This window comes from Vulpes lagopus, chromosome 5 (genome assembly GCF_018345385.1).
Source record: "Vulpes lagopus strain Blue_001 chromosome 5, ASM1834538v1, whole genome shotgun sequence".
NCBI lineage: Eukaryota > Metazoa > Chordata > Mammalia > Carnivora > Canidae > Vulpes > Vulpes lagopus.
In genome coordinates, this window is record NC_054828.1 from 32,334,050 (window position 1) to 32,350,456 (window position 16,407).

General features: G+C 51.5%; 1 protein-coding gene across 2 annotated transcripts in view; it reads left to right on the top strand.

Moving 5' to 3' along the window:
- PRKCE (protein kinase C epsilon) overlaps nucleotides 1-16,407 on the top strand; it is a 492,630-nt gene that overhangs the window by 453,322 nt on the left and 22,901 nt on the right. For both annotated transcript variants that reach the window (XM_041754368.1, XM_041754369.1), the window contains 3 exons: nucleotides 2,668-2,806; nucleotides 8,185-8,373; nucleotides 12,446-12,592. In XM_041754368.1, the coding sequence (XP_041610302.1) occupies nucleotides 2,668-2,806; nucleotides 8,185-8,373; nucleotides 12,446-12,592 (475 nt within the window). The remainder of the gene's footprint in view (nucleotides 1-2,667; nucleotides 2,807-8,184; nucleotides 8,374-12,445; nucleotides 12,593-16,407) is intronic.

Consider the following 16,407-nt stretch of genomic DNA (forward strand, 5'->3'; position numbering starts at 1 on the left):
AGGAAAGGAACATAAGTCACTGTCTTTTCCATGGGATTTGGTTTCAGGTGGGGGAAGCAGAGCTTTAGAGAAATACAGCAGAGGGGAAATTTGACGAGGTAAGTAGTGGCAGGATTCCTGGCATCAGCAGTGGGACCGCATGAAGACATGGTTTGGCCTAGGGCCTCTCTTCCCCACAGCAGAGGGGCAGCTGCCTGTGACTGCCTGGCCCTCATGGTCCCCCTGGGCCCTCAGCATGGGGCAGCTCCTTCCCTCAGGGAGAAGAGGGGACAGGATTGCAGGAAGGGGATGGTGTGCATCCGAGCCAGGACAAGGGCAGACAAATAGCAGATGGGGAGAAGCCATTCCATCTTCTCTTGTTCCAACTAGGAGGCCTAAGCAGAAGGAGATACCGAGCTGACTTTTCAGAAGGGCAAGGTTCAGGCAGGCTTGGAATCTTCCAGACCTACTCCATTCCTACAAAGTGGAATGCCCCCTTCTGACACGCCTTTAAAAGAGAGGGCTTTGAGAGGTAGCATGTAAGGTCCTTTCTCAAATCAGGGCTGGTGGCTGACATTGGAAGAAGTCCCCCAACGCGAAGGCAGGAAGGTGAAGGAGTGTAAGCACACAGAGGCAAGAGTACCAGCCTTTGGAGCAGGGGACTGAGTTCAAGTCCCAGTTAAGTCAACCCCCTTGTCACCTTTCAGAAATCACCTACGTTCTTCCGGCTTCCATCTGCTGACGGCTGCCACGATCATAGCAAAGCATGCTCTTCTGAACCCTCGGTGTTGTTCAGAACATGAATGTGGTTTGTGGACCACAGAGGTGCTTTCCACCTTTGTTATGCTGTTCCTAATACACGTGTTGTCATGGTGATCATTGTGCGTGCGTGTGGGTAGGGCAGTTCTAGATTTAAGAGGTGTGAGGGGCTGTAGCTCAGCAGGGTGCACGGTTCACGCCCCAGGGACTCCCACATTTGCAGGCAGGCAGACAAAACCCCTGGTCCCCTCTAACTCCGCTTCCTCGTGGAGGAAGTGGGTGCAACCCTGTAAAGGCCTGCTGCTTTCACACACTTTCATCTCCACCCTTCAGACAAGCAGGAATGGGTCATCCTGATTTGATAGACAAGGTAATATAGACCGGCAAGGTGACTTCACCAGGGCCATGCCACCATCGGGATTAAAACCCAGGCCACCCATGCCCACGTCAGTGTCCCTCTCCCTTCCCTCCCACCCTGGCTGACACTGAGCCTTGACCACACACGGTGGCCGGGGTAGGAGGTCAGGGAGCCCAGTCCCAGTGGCTGGGCTTGGTTGGGCTCGCTTTTCTTTCTGTAGTTCACAAGCATCTGCTTAGAACAGCATATTTTATGAGCTTTTCTTTTCTCAAGAAGTCCCAGCTGTAAGCGGAAACAGGGCCGCGGGTGCAAAGCAGGCAGGCCCTGAAATGCTTCCTGCCCCACCTTTGCACTCAGGCCTGGATTCCTGATGGTGGCTGGAGTTCAAGTCCAGAAGCCAGCAGGATTGCAAGAAAGGCCCCTCTTGCTCTGTGTGCAGGGCAGTGGGCCTTCTTTGCAATACCTACCCACCCCTCTCCAGCCCAGAGTGGCTGTTGAGGGAGGTCCAGGGTGGCCACCTCCATCTGATGGTCTGGGTCCTTCTATGGGACAAGTGTGGGCTTTGCAGATTTGGTTGGCAGGGGGATTCTTACCCAGAACTTCAAATTTTATACAAGATCTTAGCACCCCATGCTGTAAAGCAGGACGTAAGAGAGCTACTCTGGCTGAGGCCAGCAGGCCCCCATCCCCCGGGGCCCACACTCACTGCTCAAAACCACCTGGACTCTGTAGGCCCTGGTTGTTGCCACCAGCCTGTCTTCCCTCCTGTCCCCAGACCCTTACCCCCTTTGCCTCCTGGCCCTGTGAAGACTGATAATAGATACAGGTTATGCTCACTATGAATTTCAAACTCCTCTTGCATTCTAGGCTCTTTGGGGTTTCAACATGACTGTCTTGCCCCACCATTCACCAAGGCCCAATTCTCTGGTCCCTTCACTGCCCTTGACACCCACCATGTTGGCTTTCCCTTCCCTCCCACCTCCTCCCTTCATGCTCTTTCCAAACCTGACCATCTTCCCAAGCTTCCCTTGAGAGTCACGTTTTCCTGAAGCCCTCCCAGCCTTCACCAGCCATCGGTGGTCTCCCTGCAACACAAGAGCTCACATAGTCAGCGTTCTGTAAAGTAGTGTCAGATTCTTATGTGGTTTTATCTGAGTCACTAATGTTAAGAAGCATCAGTCTTGTCCCTCCAGCCAATCCCTATAGATTAACTCATTAAGGAAGGGAGATGAGTTGCTTATTTCTCTCATGTCAAGGTCTAAAAAATATGAATTTTGGCACACAGTACGGCTTTAATAAATAACCACTGATTTTGTGAAACCGCAGCGGTCTTGAGATATTCCTGGTGTTACTGAAGCTCCTCCTTCATGGTAGAGAGAATGGAGGCACCTTTGGGGGTCAGCCAGTGTGGGCGAGAGCCCTGGCCTGAGATTGGTTGTCAGCAGTCAAGCCTCCTCAAAGGCTTTCCTTCTGTAGCAGATTTCCCTGAGATGCACAGATCTCTCCCTACTCTAGGAGGCCCTCGTGGGATGGCTGAAGCATTAATCTTGTGGGTCTGGGCCATCTTGCAGGGATTTGAAACTGGACAACATCCTTCTGGATGCAGAAGGTCACTGCAAGCTGGCCGACTTCGGGATGTGCAAGGAAGGGATTCTGAACGGTGTCACAACCACCACCTTCTGTGGAACTCCTGACTACATCGCACCTGAGGTAGGACCGTGCGCAGGGAGTCACCTTCTCCTGCCAGGGTGGAGGCGGTGGGGGGGCAGGGTTGTTCCCTTGCACTGAGGTCACCTCGTGGTGCTGGGCAGAGGTGCTAGAAAACCGGAGGGAGTCTAAGGGACGTGGGAGAGGAGGAAGGGTAGAAGGCTTACTGATTTCTCCATAAGAAAGTGGTGGTGATGGAGGAGAGAACGGGCAAACCGTGAACAACAGGCCATTCCCCACACCTGGGCAGGGCCTCACTGGGCATCACCCTTCCATTTCAGGCCAGAACCACCAATGGAATAGGACCAAGAGAACTGTGCAGACTTGGGTCATTGTTTTCACTTCTTAAGAGCCAGAATAAAGGAGCACGATCGATAAAGGCAGCGATTAGCTCCATCAGCTGTAATACACCTGCAGTAAAACCAGGAATAATTATTTGCCATTTCTAGTGTAGCAGCGATTCTGCAGGGCAGGTGCGCAGGGTCGAGCAGGAAGAGGAAGGCGTTGCCTCGTTATAAAGGTAGATCAGAGATGTTAATTGGGAGCCTCACCGACAGATTGCCTTTGTGAAGTTGTTTGGATGTTTTGTTCAACGTAAAGTGTGTATCTGCCTCGAGTTTCTCAAGTCAATCTTGTCTAGGCTGGGAGATACCTAGTGTGATATGATTAAGATTTGAGACAAAGTATGTGATAGATACTGAATAAAAGTGGCCTTGAGTGTTCTGACTGTGTAAAATGGGAAGGAGATACCAACCCCCCAGTCAGCACTACCCGTTGCGCATAGGTGTTTGTTCACACATTCGGATTGCATTTCGTTTCAGTGGCCATTGTTTGAGCACCTGCTAGACACAAAGCAATGTGAGGATGAAGAATTGACTAAGCACGCCTCACTCTCCTACAAGAACTTCTGGTGTAAAGGCAGTGGCCTCTAAATAAACAGCTAATTAAGCAGAATAAATAGATAGAGGAGACAAGATGGTATCCTCATAAGGGATAAGGGAAAGCTTCCTGGGACACCTGCCACATGAACTGAGTTGTCCAGAATCCACAGCATTCCCTTTGGTGGTAGGGGTGGGAAGCATTCCTGAAAACAAGGAGGATTGAGGTGGGGGCAGGGCAGCGCAGGTGGTTCACTATTCCTGGGTTCTGAGTCCTTTGGGGCAGGGGCTGTGTTTCTGAGTACTCTCAGGATCCAGCACACAGATCAGGCTCTTAGTAAAGAATGAAGTCATGAATTGTTCATGAATTTGTTGAATGAAATCATGAATTTGAACTCGTAACACTCCAATGTGAGCCAAGACGAAGGGGCAAGAATATTCTTCATCTTCATTCAGGAAAGGAAAATCATATAGCTAGAACATAGGAGTTCTTAATGCTCATAGTAAGGAATAAAATTAGGACAGAAGACCAAGGAAGGTGCCTTTTATCCTATGGGATCTATAGATCCAATAAGAGTTTCCCAGTGGAGGGTGTCTGGGTCTCTCAGCCCTGTCCCGGGAAGAAGAGAGGCAACAGCAGTATGGCTCAGAAGGCAGAGAGTGAGGGAAGGACAGTTGAGAGATTTCTCACAGACCACACAAGACATGGGGGACCTGAGGAGAGGCGTGAGGATAGTAAGTAATAGTTGAATTCCCTTTGGAACCTTTACCTTCAAAGAGATCTACAAGCAGAGATTTCAATCAGTCTTCCTTAGCAGGAACACTGGGAATTTAATCTGAGAGGAGAAACCAGTAAAAGTGAGGGTCCTCAATTGGGACCTGCTTTTTACCATCTTCCTCATTCTTTCCTTCTCAACAGAATGCTTGGGTCCAAGTCCTCTGTAAGCTGATGCCAGAGTCAGAGGGTTAACAGGCCAGCAGAGTAGTTAGGGACCCAGCCCAAAGCAAACAGTCACTTTATGATGCACAGAACATCCACACAGCTTTCGTGAAAGGCAGCCCATTGACTCGAGTCACCATGAACAGTGCCGATCTCTCTGTTTATGATGAGGCACACACGCTCTTCCTTCCCATTCCACCCTTGTGGCCACAGTGCAGCACCACCACTGCAAGTGAAATGGCGAACAATCCTGGTCTTTCTGGAGGCAAATTATGAGAATATTGCTACTTTTATCAAAGGCTACTGGGGAGATTCAATGAAATTAGGCCTTCAAAGCGTTTAGCATGGTGCCTGGCCCATGGTGAGCTCTGGGTGATTACCATCCCTGTTGCCGGCTCGTGGGGTGGGTTGGGGAAAGCGCAGTCCTACAAGTTGAGACTCCAAGCTGGACTTGACCTCTGATGCTCCCATGTGACCTTAATCTAAGTCACAAAATGTTTTAGATGCTCAGCTTCCTCATCTTTCAAATGATGGGAAGAGTAATGCCTGCCCTACCTGCCTCCCCAAGCTGTTTTGAGAATCTAATGAGATTAGAGCATGAAAATGCTTGAGAAACTGTAAGCCTCTATTCAGGTAGGAGGGGCTGGGAGGCCCTCCGCTGACCCTGAAACCACAGACATCTAATGAGGCACTAGCCCTTCCCCAAGGCTTCTCTTCCCACCATGTGGCCTTGGTGAGCCCCCACCGCACCCACTCACCTTTCCACACACCCAGTGCCTGTCCCCCAGGAAATGGCAGCCAGCCCTGGGTATGACTGGTGCCATCAGGCCCATTGCCTGCCCTTCTACCTCAGTTCTGAGCCACTCAAGGGGATAGCCACTGCACCCGTGCCCTCCCATAGCGTGTGAAGCCTTGCCCTTCTCACTGCCCCATTGCTGATAAGCCGGTTAAGAAGCAGAAAATTAGGGCCAAGCCCCAAAAGAATTTTATGAAAGATGCCACCCAAAATGGGAAGGTTCTGGAGTGGGCCTGGGGAAAGGTGGGCAGGGCTGTTCTGTGGTTTCTGCAGAGCCATCCCATCTGAGCACACATAGGCCACCTGGAGGTGACCTCCCTGCCACCCTGTAGAGGCTCAGAATCCAGATCTGCTAACCTTCTGGAGGCTGGAGGGTGGCCACCCCAGCATTCCTAGCCCTCTGAACCCAGGAGAGAAGGGAACACACCCAGTGAGACACATAGTGGGCACATGTGGCAGCCAGTGTCCCAAGTACTGGAATTGGCCTGGTCACAGCACAGGGCCCAGAAGCATACTAGAGCCCCTATGCTTGGTGGCTTAGAGATGCCCAGGGGAAACATCTGACCATGAAAAAAAAATCACTAAAATCATGGTATATGGAAAGTGGCTGCAGTTCTTAGGTACAGGAAAGGGTCTTAGGATGTCAGAAGAGAAAAGCTGGGGAAGTTCGGGAAAGCTTTCTGGAAGAGGTAGGTGATAACCATGCCCTTGAAACCAGCAGGGCCATGGTGAGCCAGGTGGGGTGCTAGATCTTTCATGATTAAAGGAGCCACTGATTTTGGCTTTGACTTTGGCACAGAGCAGCATTATTGGCTTCTCGGTCAGTGGAGCCTATAGCTCTGACCTACAGATCCCGTGTGTTCACCACTGGACTAAGAGGCCAAAGAGTCTCAGCAGATTGCCAGCCCCAAGTAATTCCAAGTTGGCTGTGTTTCCTTACATTTCTTTTCATTTTAAATTCAAAGGATTCCTAAAACATGCGTGTTTTTACTGTTTTCAAAATGATTTCCACCTAAGTCTTTTTACTTAATCCCAAGCAATCTCTGGTCTGTAGTCTCTAGAAGGGTGTTTTGAGGAGACCATGGAAGATCCCAGTACTCACGTTCAGCCTCCTTTTCCCTTGCCCTCCAGAAATCTGAGAACTGAGCTGGAGCCTTTTTCTGGACAGGTTACCTGAGAGGTTACCTGCCTGAGGTATCCCTGAAGCTGAAGTGACTGTACATGGCCTTTGCCTTTTGAGGGAAAGTTCTGGATGGACACCCCTTTTAGGACATGCACTTCAGCCATGCTTGTCCTCTCTCACCTTCACTTTTTGAAATTCTTCGTAGAATTACAGAGCTGAGAGCAACCTGGAGAAGTCGTCTCCCCTGTGTGTTTATGGGCAGCACCCTGCCTAATCCAGCTCTGATAAAAGGAGAAAATACTTATGGGATGGGGACCTCACTTCACAAACCCTTCCTTAGCATTGGGCCAGCTCAGCATTTATTTCTACTCCAAGCCAAACACATATCATTGACCTGCTGCATCCTATATATATGCAGAGACCAAGTATTTGGTCGGTTTTCATACCAACTTCCAGTTATATAGTTTTGTGTCTTGCAATGTGTTTTCAAAATCTTCCGCCTTAATTAATCTTTGGAGGTTCAGCTGAGAATCTGAGCTTCATTTAATGACAAAATCAGGTGAATGGTTCATGATCACCCAGAGAATTTAGCACCCAACTCGCGATGGTAGAGAAACACCCTGGCCTGTCTTCTGTGTCTTGCACAATAACACACGGCTAGTGCCCTGGGAAAAAAAAATAGGGTTGGAACGATTATTATTTGCTTTTCAAAAGGTTATGCAGCTTCTTTAGGTAGCATTCCTCCCAGACGTGGAAATCATGATTCAGTTTGTAAAAACTGCAGTCCCCACACATCATTATGCAGGAAGCTGATGTCACAGAGTATTCCAAAGTCATGTGTTGTGCATAACACATTTAGCATAAACGAGTTTGACTATGCCTTTGGCCAGAGGAAAAGAAGCAAGGGAGACTGAGAGTGTAGGTAAGAGTAGGGACCATTGACAAAGGCAAAGCCCACTGGATGATCGAGGAGACAATTTGACGGGGGCTATTGCAATAGGGGGAATGAAGGCCTGGGCCTATGAGGCAGGGAAACAAGGGATTTGTCAGTAAGTTTTATGGGAATGGTGAAGAACATCAGAGATGGGTCTTTATTCAGAATATCCAAAAGCCTAGGCATCCTTTGTGGCCAAAATACAAAAGGATGGGGAGATCTGTTAACTGTAATTCCTTTTCCAAAAGCAGGGGGCTCAGGCAAATCCAACATTGGGACAATTTCAAGGAGGTGCCCAGGAAGCTCATCTTCTGGCTCGGCGCTCAGCTACTTAGAGTGCGCCAGTGTCTCTCTTAATCCACGTCTTGCTACCCTGACCCTGATTGTAGCGTCCAAAATACACAGGCATTTTTCTATGGTCCCAAGTTCAAGTCAGGACCTTTGTCTGCTCAAAGAGACGGCAAGTGATTCCCACAGGGGGCAGACAGTCAGGGTTGCCTTCGGAGAGGTGATCGTTAGGCCCCGGAATAATGCCTTCCAAGCTCACTTTTCCCCAAATTGGCTGATTTCCCACCTCTGCCCTATGAGCCAGGGCTCCGCTGTGCGGGGACCAAGCTGCAAAGGGAGGCACAGCCCCCGTGGTCCCCGCGGCCCAGGGAGGCTGCGGGCAGGTGTCCCCGTGCACCCTGACCTTGCTGCCTCCCGACCAGATCCTGCAGGAGTTGGAGTACGGCCCGTCGGTGGACTGGTGGGCCCTGGGGGTGCTGATGTACGAGATGATGGCCGGGCAGCCGCCCTTCGAGGCCGACAATGAGGACGACCTGTTCGAGTCCATCCTCCACGATGACGTGCTCTACCCTGTGTGGCTCAGCAAGGAGGCCGTCAGCATCCTGAAAGCTGTGAGTCCCGCTGCTCCCCTGGCCTCCTCGTCTTCCCCCTCTGCCCCGCCACCCCTTCCCTCTCCCTTCCTCCCCACTGCTTCTCTCTGACCCACCTCTGCTGCTGCGGCTGAATGGGAGGCATGCAGGCAGCCAATTCAGGGAGTTGAGGCACAAATTGCTTTCTGTGGGACCGGGACACGTCTGTGTCTCCTGAGAGGGAGCCCTGCACAAGTCTGTGTGCTCCCACATTTCAGAGGGAGCAGAACCAACCCAGGCTGCGCTGGGCCTTAGACCCTGCCTCCTCCCCTGCCACCTGCACCTGTCTCCCTCTGGAGCCTGATGGGCAAGAGGGAGGTGGGCACTGTGCACCTGTGTCCATGCCAGCATCTCTGTGGCCAAAGAGCTGATCAGAAAAGAAGTGTCCCCTCAAGACATGTGCAGCTGTGCCAGATTCAGATATGACAGAGACTGTCCCCAGCCCCACAAAGAATCCCTCACATGTGAGATGCTTTGTGCTTGCTCAGCACGGCTGTTTGTGCAATGTATAGCCACTTGTACCGGGGCCAGTAAGTGCAGCTCCCTGTCTGCCTGGGAAAGCTGTGGAAGGTGAGGTGCAGGGAAGGTAAGCAGAGCAGTTGACCTGGATTGAGGCAGGACCGAAGTGACAGGCTGAGAACCTTGACTTCGGTCCTGGCTTCTGTCGCCCATCAGAATGCTGCAAAGTTTAGCACCTGGCCCGTCACATTCAACGGGTGTCCATAGCCAAGTAGCCTCTCAACTGTGATTTACTCGTCCTTTCGATCAATTACTGATATTTACCTAATTACACATCTTTTACCAAGAAATTGTATATCATAAACAGAAAATCAGTATCAATTGCCATAGCTAAGTAACACAGATCATCATAGGAAAAGGGCAAAAAGACCTCAAATCATTCTGCCGGTGTCTGGGAGCACACATACCGCATTCTGGAAAGTGCCACACCAGAGCATGCTGTTCTCTCCTGCAGCTCTTGCTTTCTTCCCCTTCCTTCTTCCCCTCACCTCACCAATATCCCTTTGCCTCCCTCTCCCTCACCGTTAATAATTCAATGACCTGCTGTTTATTGAGGGTTTCCAGTGTGCAAGGCATCACACCTCACACGAAGTAAGTATTGGTGAGTATAGCACCCATCATCCAGCAGGCAAAGGTGGCCAATAAAGAAAAAAATACATCAATGCATCCAGTAAAGGAAGCAAATAGAAAATGTATATTCGCTCATCTAGTGCATGCCAGTGAGCATCTAGTATGTAGTAGGCATCATGTGGGGGGCCGGCGAAGGAGAAGCCTGCAGGCAGCACCCAAAGCAGCCAGAGCACCAGCCCAGCAGAGCTACTCACTTGCCCGGGACCCTGAACACCAGCCCAACAAGCCAGTGAGCCCCCCTGCCCGCACCGCGGCAAGGCCCTTTCATTTTTGGATGACCCAGAGCAGTGTTTCCCAACAAAGTGTGATTTTTGCCCTCCCACCCCCTAGCCCCGCACCCCCGTTCCCACCCCCAGGAGATATTTGGCAACATCTGGAGATGTTTTCACTATCACAGCTTGGAGGGGGGCTGCTGCTGGCATCTGGTGGGTGGAGCCCAGGGACATTGCTAAACATCCTATGATGCACAGGACAATTCCCACAACAGAGATGTATCCAGTGCAAATTGTCATTAGCACAGAGGTTCACAAACTTTGACTATCAAAGATTCAGAAGCTAGAGGTTCCGCCTGTGTCAGCTGGTTGGCGAGGGCAAAGTCTCTGAGAGAAGGCATCTTCCCTGCAAGAAGAGCTTCGGATTCAGGAGCAGCTTCCTGAGATGTTAAAACCTGTATGTTTATCAGTAGCCCTGATACTTCCTCCCCAGAAGTGGAAGGGCAGGAAGAGCTAAGGAAGTAAGGAAGAGTCTTTACTCCCTTGGCCTTGGAACACTTGACTTCCTCACATTGTCCCTTGATTCTCAGGCCAGGCCAGGTTTTCCATGACTCTGGCTACTGAGCTATGTGTCTAAGGGCAGCTACTCACATGACAGTGGTGCAGAACTCTAGAGAAGACCATTTACATCATAGAGTCATGCAGTGCACAACCTGTGCAACAGTAAGTGCCAGCCCTAGTGCCTTCCTTCCTCAGCACTGTGCTCCGAGGCCCAGCATTCAGCCCCCCCATTTAATCATTTAGATGTACTGAGTGCACAATAGAAGCTAGGTGCTGAACCAGGTGCTGGGAAGATAGGAATGATTCTCATATCCTGGCGCTCACCAAGGGAAAGAGATGTCTAGACAAATTATAATTTAAATAAACAAGAAACCTGAGGTCCCAGGTATCTACAGAGGAGGAAATCTGGGGAGGCTTCACAGAGGAGGCAGCATTTTGACAGGTTCTTAGAGGATACATGGGGACTGGACAGCGGCATTCAACCAGGGGAAGAAAGGATACAGGAGGCCAGCCGAGGTAGCCTGGGTTCAGACTGAGAAGTTTCTGCGTGCCAAAGTCTATGGACTTTATCCTGTGGGTGGTGGGAATCAGGAGTGTTAAAGCAGGGGTAGCCTCTGCCGACTTTTAGATTAGGAAGGTGAAGTGTGTGGGATCCCTGGGTGGCTCAGCGGTTTAGCGCTACCTTCAGCCCAGGGCGTGATCCTGGAGACCTGGGATCAAGTCCCACGTAGGCTCCCTGCATGGAGCCTGCTTCTCCCTCTGCCTGTGTGTCTGTGTCTCTCATGAATAAATAAATAAAATCTTCAAGAAAAAAACAAAGGAAGGTGAAGTGTGCCTTGGTACCATTCCTACTTCGAATCTCCCCCCCCCCCCCCCATCACTCTCTTATTTGCAGCCCTCTCTATTGCGTATCCATGTGCTTTGGCTTCAGAGCACCAGGCAAGGGTCAGTAGGAGACCCTCCCCACCCAAGAAAATCTCCTTTGCTGATGAAGCCTGAAATTGTATCAGTACAGATTTCTTCCTTTGGATTATGGTTCGTCCTCTTAAGTTCCTTTGTTTAAATACAGACTCTCAGCCTTCACCCTGTGAAATGTAACTCTGTCTCTAGCACACAGGTGTCACACACACACACACACACACACACACACACCCCTCTGCCCTTACTTTGGGTGGCTAGCAGAAATAGTCCCACTTCCCAACACTGAGTGTTTTCAAGGTTATATGGTACACATCTACTCAACTTATTTGCCATCAGAACTGACTCACTTAATAGGAATAAGCTCACCTGGGTGGTGTGGGGGAAGTATCAGGGCCATGGATAAAAATACAGATTTTAACATCTCAGGAAGCTGCCCCCAAGCCAGAGGCTCTTCTCACGAGAAGGCAGCCAACAAATATAAAACACATCAATGTGATTTTTACAGACAAGTATTGAGAAGCCATAAGCCTTTCCTTTTCTTGTTTTTTTATCGGTTGATCTACCTGGGTATTGTATGCTAGAGATTAGAAATTAAATTTTTTAAAAAGTGAGAGGGCCCGGGGCCAGGAAAAGGAGAAGTGCAGGAAGTGCCTTTGATAATTTACCTTAGCATGACTATCTGCTCCGCTTTCCTTTTTTCTTTCTTTTCTTTCCTTTTTTTTTTTTCCTGGTTCTCTTTCCTTACCTCAGCAAAGACCACCATTGACCACTTGGTGTAAGTGAATTTATCAGACCTCAGTCGGCCTGATGAGAAGACTCGAGAATCCGAGGGGACTCAGGGAGTTAGTAACAGCCTGAGTTCCTACTCGCAGCATGCTACCTTGTTGACTGACCTTGGCCAAGCTCATTAACCTCTCTGTGCCTCAACTACCTCACTTCTAAAATAGGGACAATTGATAGACCTCAGAAGCTCACATTTAGATGAAGTGAGTTAGTATGTACGCTAGGTTTAGGATGGTGGCTGGCACATGGTAAGTTCTCTGCAAGAGTAAGAGTTCCCTGGGGGTGGGGAGCAGAGCCCCCCAGGAGCACAGGAAATAGGCTTAGGAGCTGGTACCAAAGAGGTTGCCCTGGCTGACTTCCATCTTTCCCTCGCAGCCTGTCCCTACCAGGCCTTTGTCACTAATTCCGTTGTGTCATCCTCCCCACAGTTCATGACCAAGAACCCCCACAAGCGCCTGGGCTGTGTGGCAGCACAGAACGGCGAGGACGCCATCAAGCAGCACCCATTCTTCAAGGAGATCGACTGGGTGCTCCTGGAGCAGAAGAAGATCAAGCCGCCCTTCAAACCTCGAATTGTAAGTAGGGCCCGGAGCTCATTCCACACCATGGGTCGGCCTGGGCGCGTAGCAAGAGGGGTTCGGGGCACCTTTCACAGCCCCAACGGCAAGGGCAGGAGGAGCCGAGACGCTCCCTCAAAGAGTCTTCCTAGGCCCTAGGAATTTATTGTTAAAAATACATAACCTGTAGCCGTAACCAAGATCGTGATTTATATGGGACACAGAAGAAGACTTTTTAATTTTAATAGAGACCGGTCGATTGCTTATGATCAAAAGTTACAAATGCTACATAACGTGTACGGTAGACATAGAAGGGAGGTTTCCTTAGAAACAAACTGAGTCCATTTGAGAGTACAAAGTAAGAGCCACAGTCCGAGTGATGATGCGGCCCTAGTGTAGAGCGCGAGGGTACGACCCGCTGCCTGACGCCTGGGAGGGGCCCCGCTGTGCCAGGCCCGGGCCGAGCCTGTGAGAGGCTGTGTCCCGAGAGCCCCCGCACCCTCATCCGCGGTGCTGTCCCTGCAGACCCCTCTCCGGCCCCAGCACCCATCTCGGTCCAGGTCCTCAGGCCTGGTGCGGTGATGCCCGTCCGAGGGGCTGCAGGAACGCATGTTGAGGCTCGGCGGTTGGCGAGAGGAATCAGAGAGCAGAGGCCGTGTCCTGGCGGTGACCTGGGGGGCAGAGGGGCAGCCGTGCTGTCCTTAGAGTGTGCGTGCGTGCCCGTGGAGGGGGAGTATCTTAAGTCTGTTGGCTTGTAGCCCGACGAGGCAATCATTCAGACCAAAAATTGGGGCAGCCAGCTGCGTAGTACACTGGGAGCACAGGGGGGATGGGATATAGGGAAACTACAGGGCAGGAGCCCCAGAATGGTGGAACTGGGGTCCCCCGTGGGAAGGACTCAAAGTCATCCAGTCAACCCTCAGCCACTTCACATTCTGTCAGGTGGCCCCCTCCTCCCTCACGTCTAAGGACAGGAAGGACCCTCCTGGGCTCTGTGAATCATCCGAGAGGAATTCCATTGTATTCCAGGAGGTTTTCTGGGGAGCAATTACTGATAGTGCTGGGATTCTCAGAAATGTCCCCAAGTAGGAGGCAACTCTCAGCTGAAGGCGTGACCCGCTCCTGGGCCAGACTAGAAGGCGGAAGGCTCACTGTCCCTGGACACCCGATTGGCTCCCTGTTCCTCATTTGCTTCCTCCTCTGGTGTTTATGATTTCCGCCGGCTGGCACACAGCTTGGCACAGGCCAGATTTAGGTTCACCTTCTTTCTCTGTTAACATCACCTCTGCCCCTACCCATCTGTCTTCCCCTCGGCCCTGGGGCCTGCTGTGACTCTGGGCAGGGCTCCCTGTGCCATCCTGCTTGCAGGCTCCCCCCGCCCTGCACGCCCCCCCCCCGAAGGGTCTCTGAGAGTGGTCTTCAAGGACAAGATTAAGTGTGTCCTGGAAAAAGAGAGGGGAAGTAGAAGACCAGAGGCCAGGTGGAGAAGGAGGGGAAAGCTAAAGATCTGAGGGTACAATGTTATTGTGGGTTTAGTCTAAGGTAATCAACCTGAAGCAAAGTGGGAAGAAGGGCTTAAGTAGAGAATGGGGTCCCAGGACAAGAGCAGGGGCTGATCGACCCGTGCAGGTCTGCAAAATGACTTACACAACACACAGCTAGGCTCCCAGAGGGCTGGGGCAGGCTGGACAGGCTGGGGCGGGGGGTAGGGGCAGCCCCCCCACAGGGTGTGGGGCCAGAACACAGGGAAGCCCCAGGGACCGTCAGCAGGGCGTGGGGTGTGGCAGAGGCAGGCAAGGGAGTATCTGCCGAGAAGCAGGGAATTAGGGAAGAGCTTTATGATAAAAGGCCCAAAGAAGTTTTAAAGTATGGGTTCATGGAGAAGAGTCTCTCTTTGGGATGAACCGATGGCAGAACATTGCTCAAATCCAGCAGAGGAGAGTGCTCTGAGATTTCAGGGGCCTCATAAAACTCCTGTCTCCAGAAGCCCTTCCCAAAGGCCTAGCAGTACCAGGGATTGTCACCCACACATGGGGTGTCACCCACTCTCTGAACGCAGAGCCAAGTGAAAGGGCAAATAAGAGTGACCCTTTGAGCTATATCTGGCTTCCCCAGAATGAGGGAAGGGCGTGAGGAACAAGTGTGAGGTTTCTGTGGGCCTGCGGGTTGGAGAAGAAACCAGACACAGAGGAAGGGGGAGAGAGGGGAGAGTGACTCAGAAGGCCAACCCATGACCCAGTCTGCTGGTGGGCAGGCCTCACCCAGCCCGGACAGGCAGGGATGGCGGGCCAGCAGTGCAGGCAGGCGCTCCTGTGGGCCGGGGTGGGAGAGGGTCTCAGCAGTAGAAGTACATCCTTGCATGAGGAGTCAATCTCACCTGGGGGCCAGGGGGGACTCCTTCTCCTCCTGGAGTCACAAGGGACCTGTGCTTCCCTCCCTTGGGCCTCTCACGAGCCCCTAACCTGGGACCAGAGGGCAGGACTCTTCCTGCTGCCTTTTCTCAGGGGCTCAGGACAGGCTTCCTGGGGTGTGACCTGGGAGGATGGCAAAAGGTAAGGGCAGGGGCCGTCCAGGCTCTCCCAAGGATGTCGAGCTGAGTCAGCGTTCCCAAAGACTGATTTCATCCCTGCTTCGCACATGTTCTGTGCATGTTCCTACTCGACCCCACAGACCTCCAGAGTAATCCTGGATGCTACTGGGAGTTGGGGGGAGGGCATTTATCCAGCTGGTTTAAATTCTGTTTGGAACAGAGAGTTAGAACATCTGAAGGAAGGATAAGGAAGGAGACTGACATTGCGCGAAGAGATGTTTTCTGGTCACATTTCAGGCTAAATACTGGTTGACCCTTACAGAGTTCTCAGCTACAGGTCTTTAATGTTCAAGTTATTTAGGTACCTGGTCAAGTATTTAGGTATCTGGTCACATGTATTTCCTAGAGATGTCTCTCTGGAGAAGTGTCAAAATGGAAAAGAAAAGAACAGTCTACATCTCATTAGCAGGTTGGAAAGGTGTCCCGAGTCAGTCCCTAGGCTGAACGCTTTTTTCTGAAGAATGTTGGTGGTACCACCCTGAGTCCTCTGTGGGCTCATATACAACAGAAATGAATTTTAAGTTGAATTAAAGCCCACCACAGTGACAAGCAAACTGAAAGCCTCTCAGGACCCATGTGGAACTCACACGAGGTTTGTAGAAGCCACTACCCGCCTCTTACTAACTCAGGATCAACCCTGAGTACCCGCCTGGCTCAGATCACAGCCGAGGAGAGGGCTCTGCTCCATAAGCAGGGCCAGGTACCCACCGGCAAAATAGGTGGGCTCCCACAAGAGGTCACTGGAGAGACATGGGGGGGCTGAAGTAGGTCCCGCAGAAGTTGTCCCCTGTGTACAGGGCAGGGATTCCATCACAAGACAGGCTGTCCTCGGCTGAAGGTGTCCCGAAGCTTTAGGGCACATGAGATGCCTTTTGAGGAGAGCTAAAAGGAAAGATTTTGACGGAGGGAGGAAGGAAAGTGGGTCTGGAGCCTGACCGTGGGAAGAAGTGGGCAGGATAGTGCCTTACAAGTCGCCAGGGACGGCGTGCAGTTCTTGCATCTTAGGGACAGACTCCTTGAGAAAGGAGAGGACAAGTATGTGAGCAACATCAGCAGCTTTGCAAGGGCAGAGAAACCAGAGGCGTAGACACCCCCGTAAACTCATGCCCCAAGCCCCCAGGGCATTCAGTCAAAGACCTGGGCCCCTGAGGGAGCTCTGGCGCTCCTTTGTCTTGGGCTAGCTCCACTTGCTCCCCACCCATGCCCGTTGACATCACACCACCAAAATGCCACCGTCCCCCTC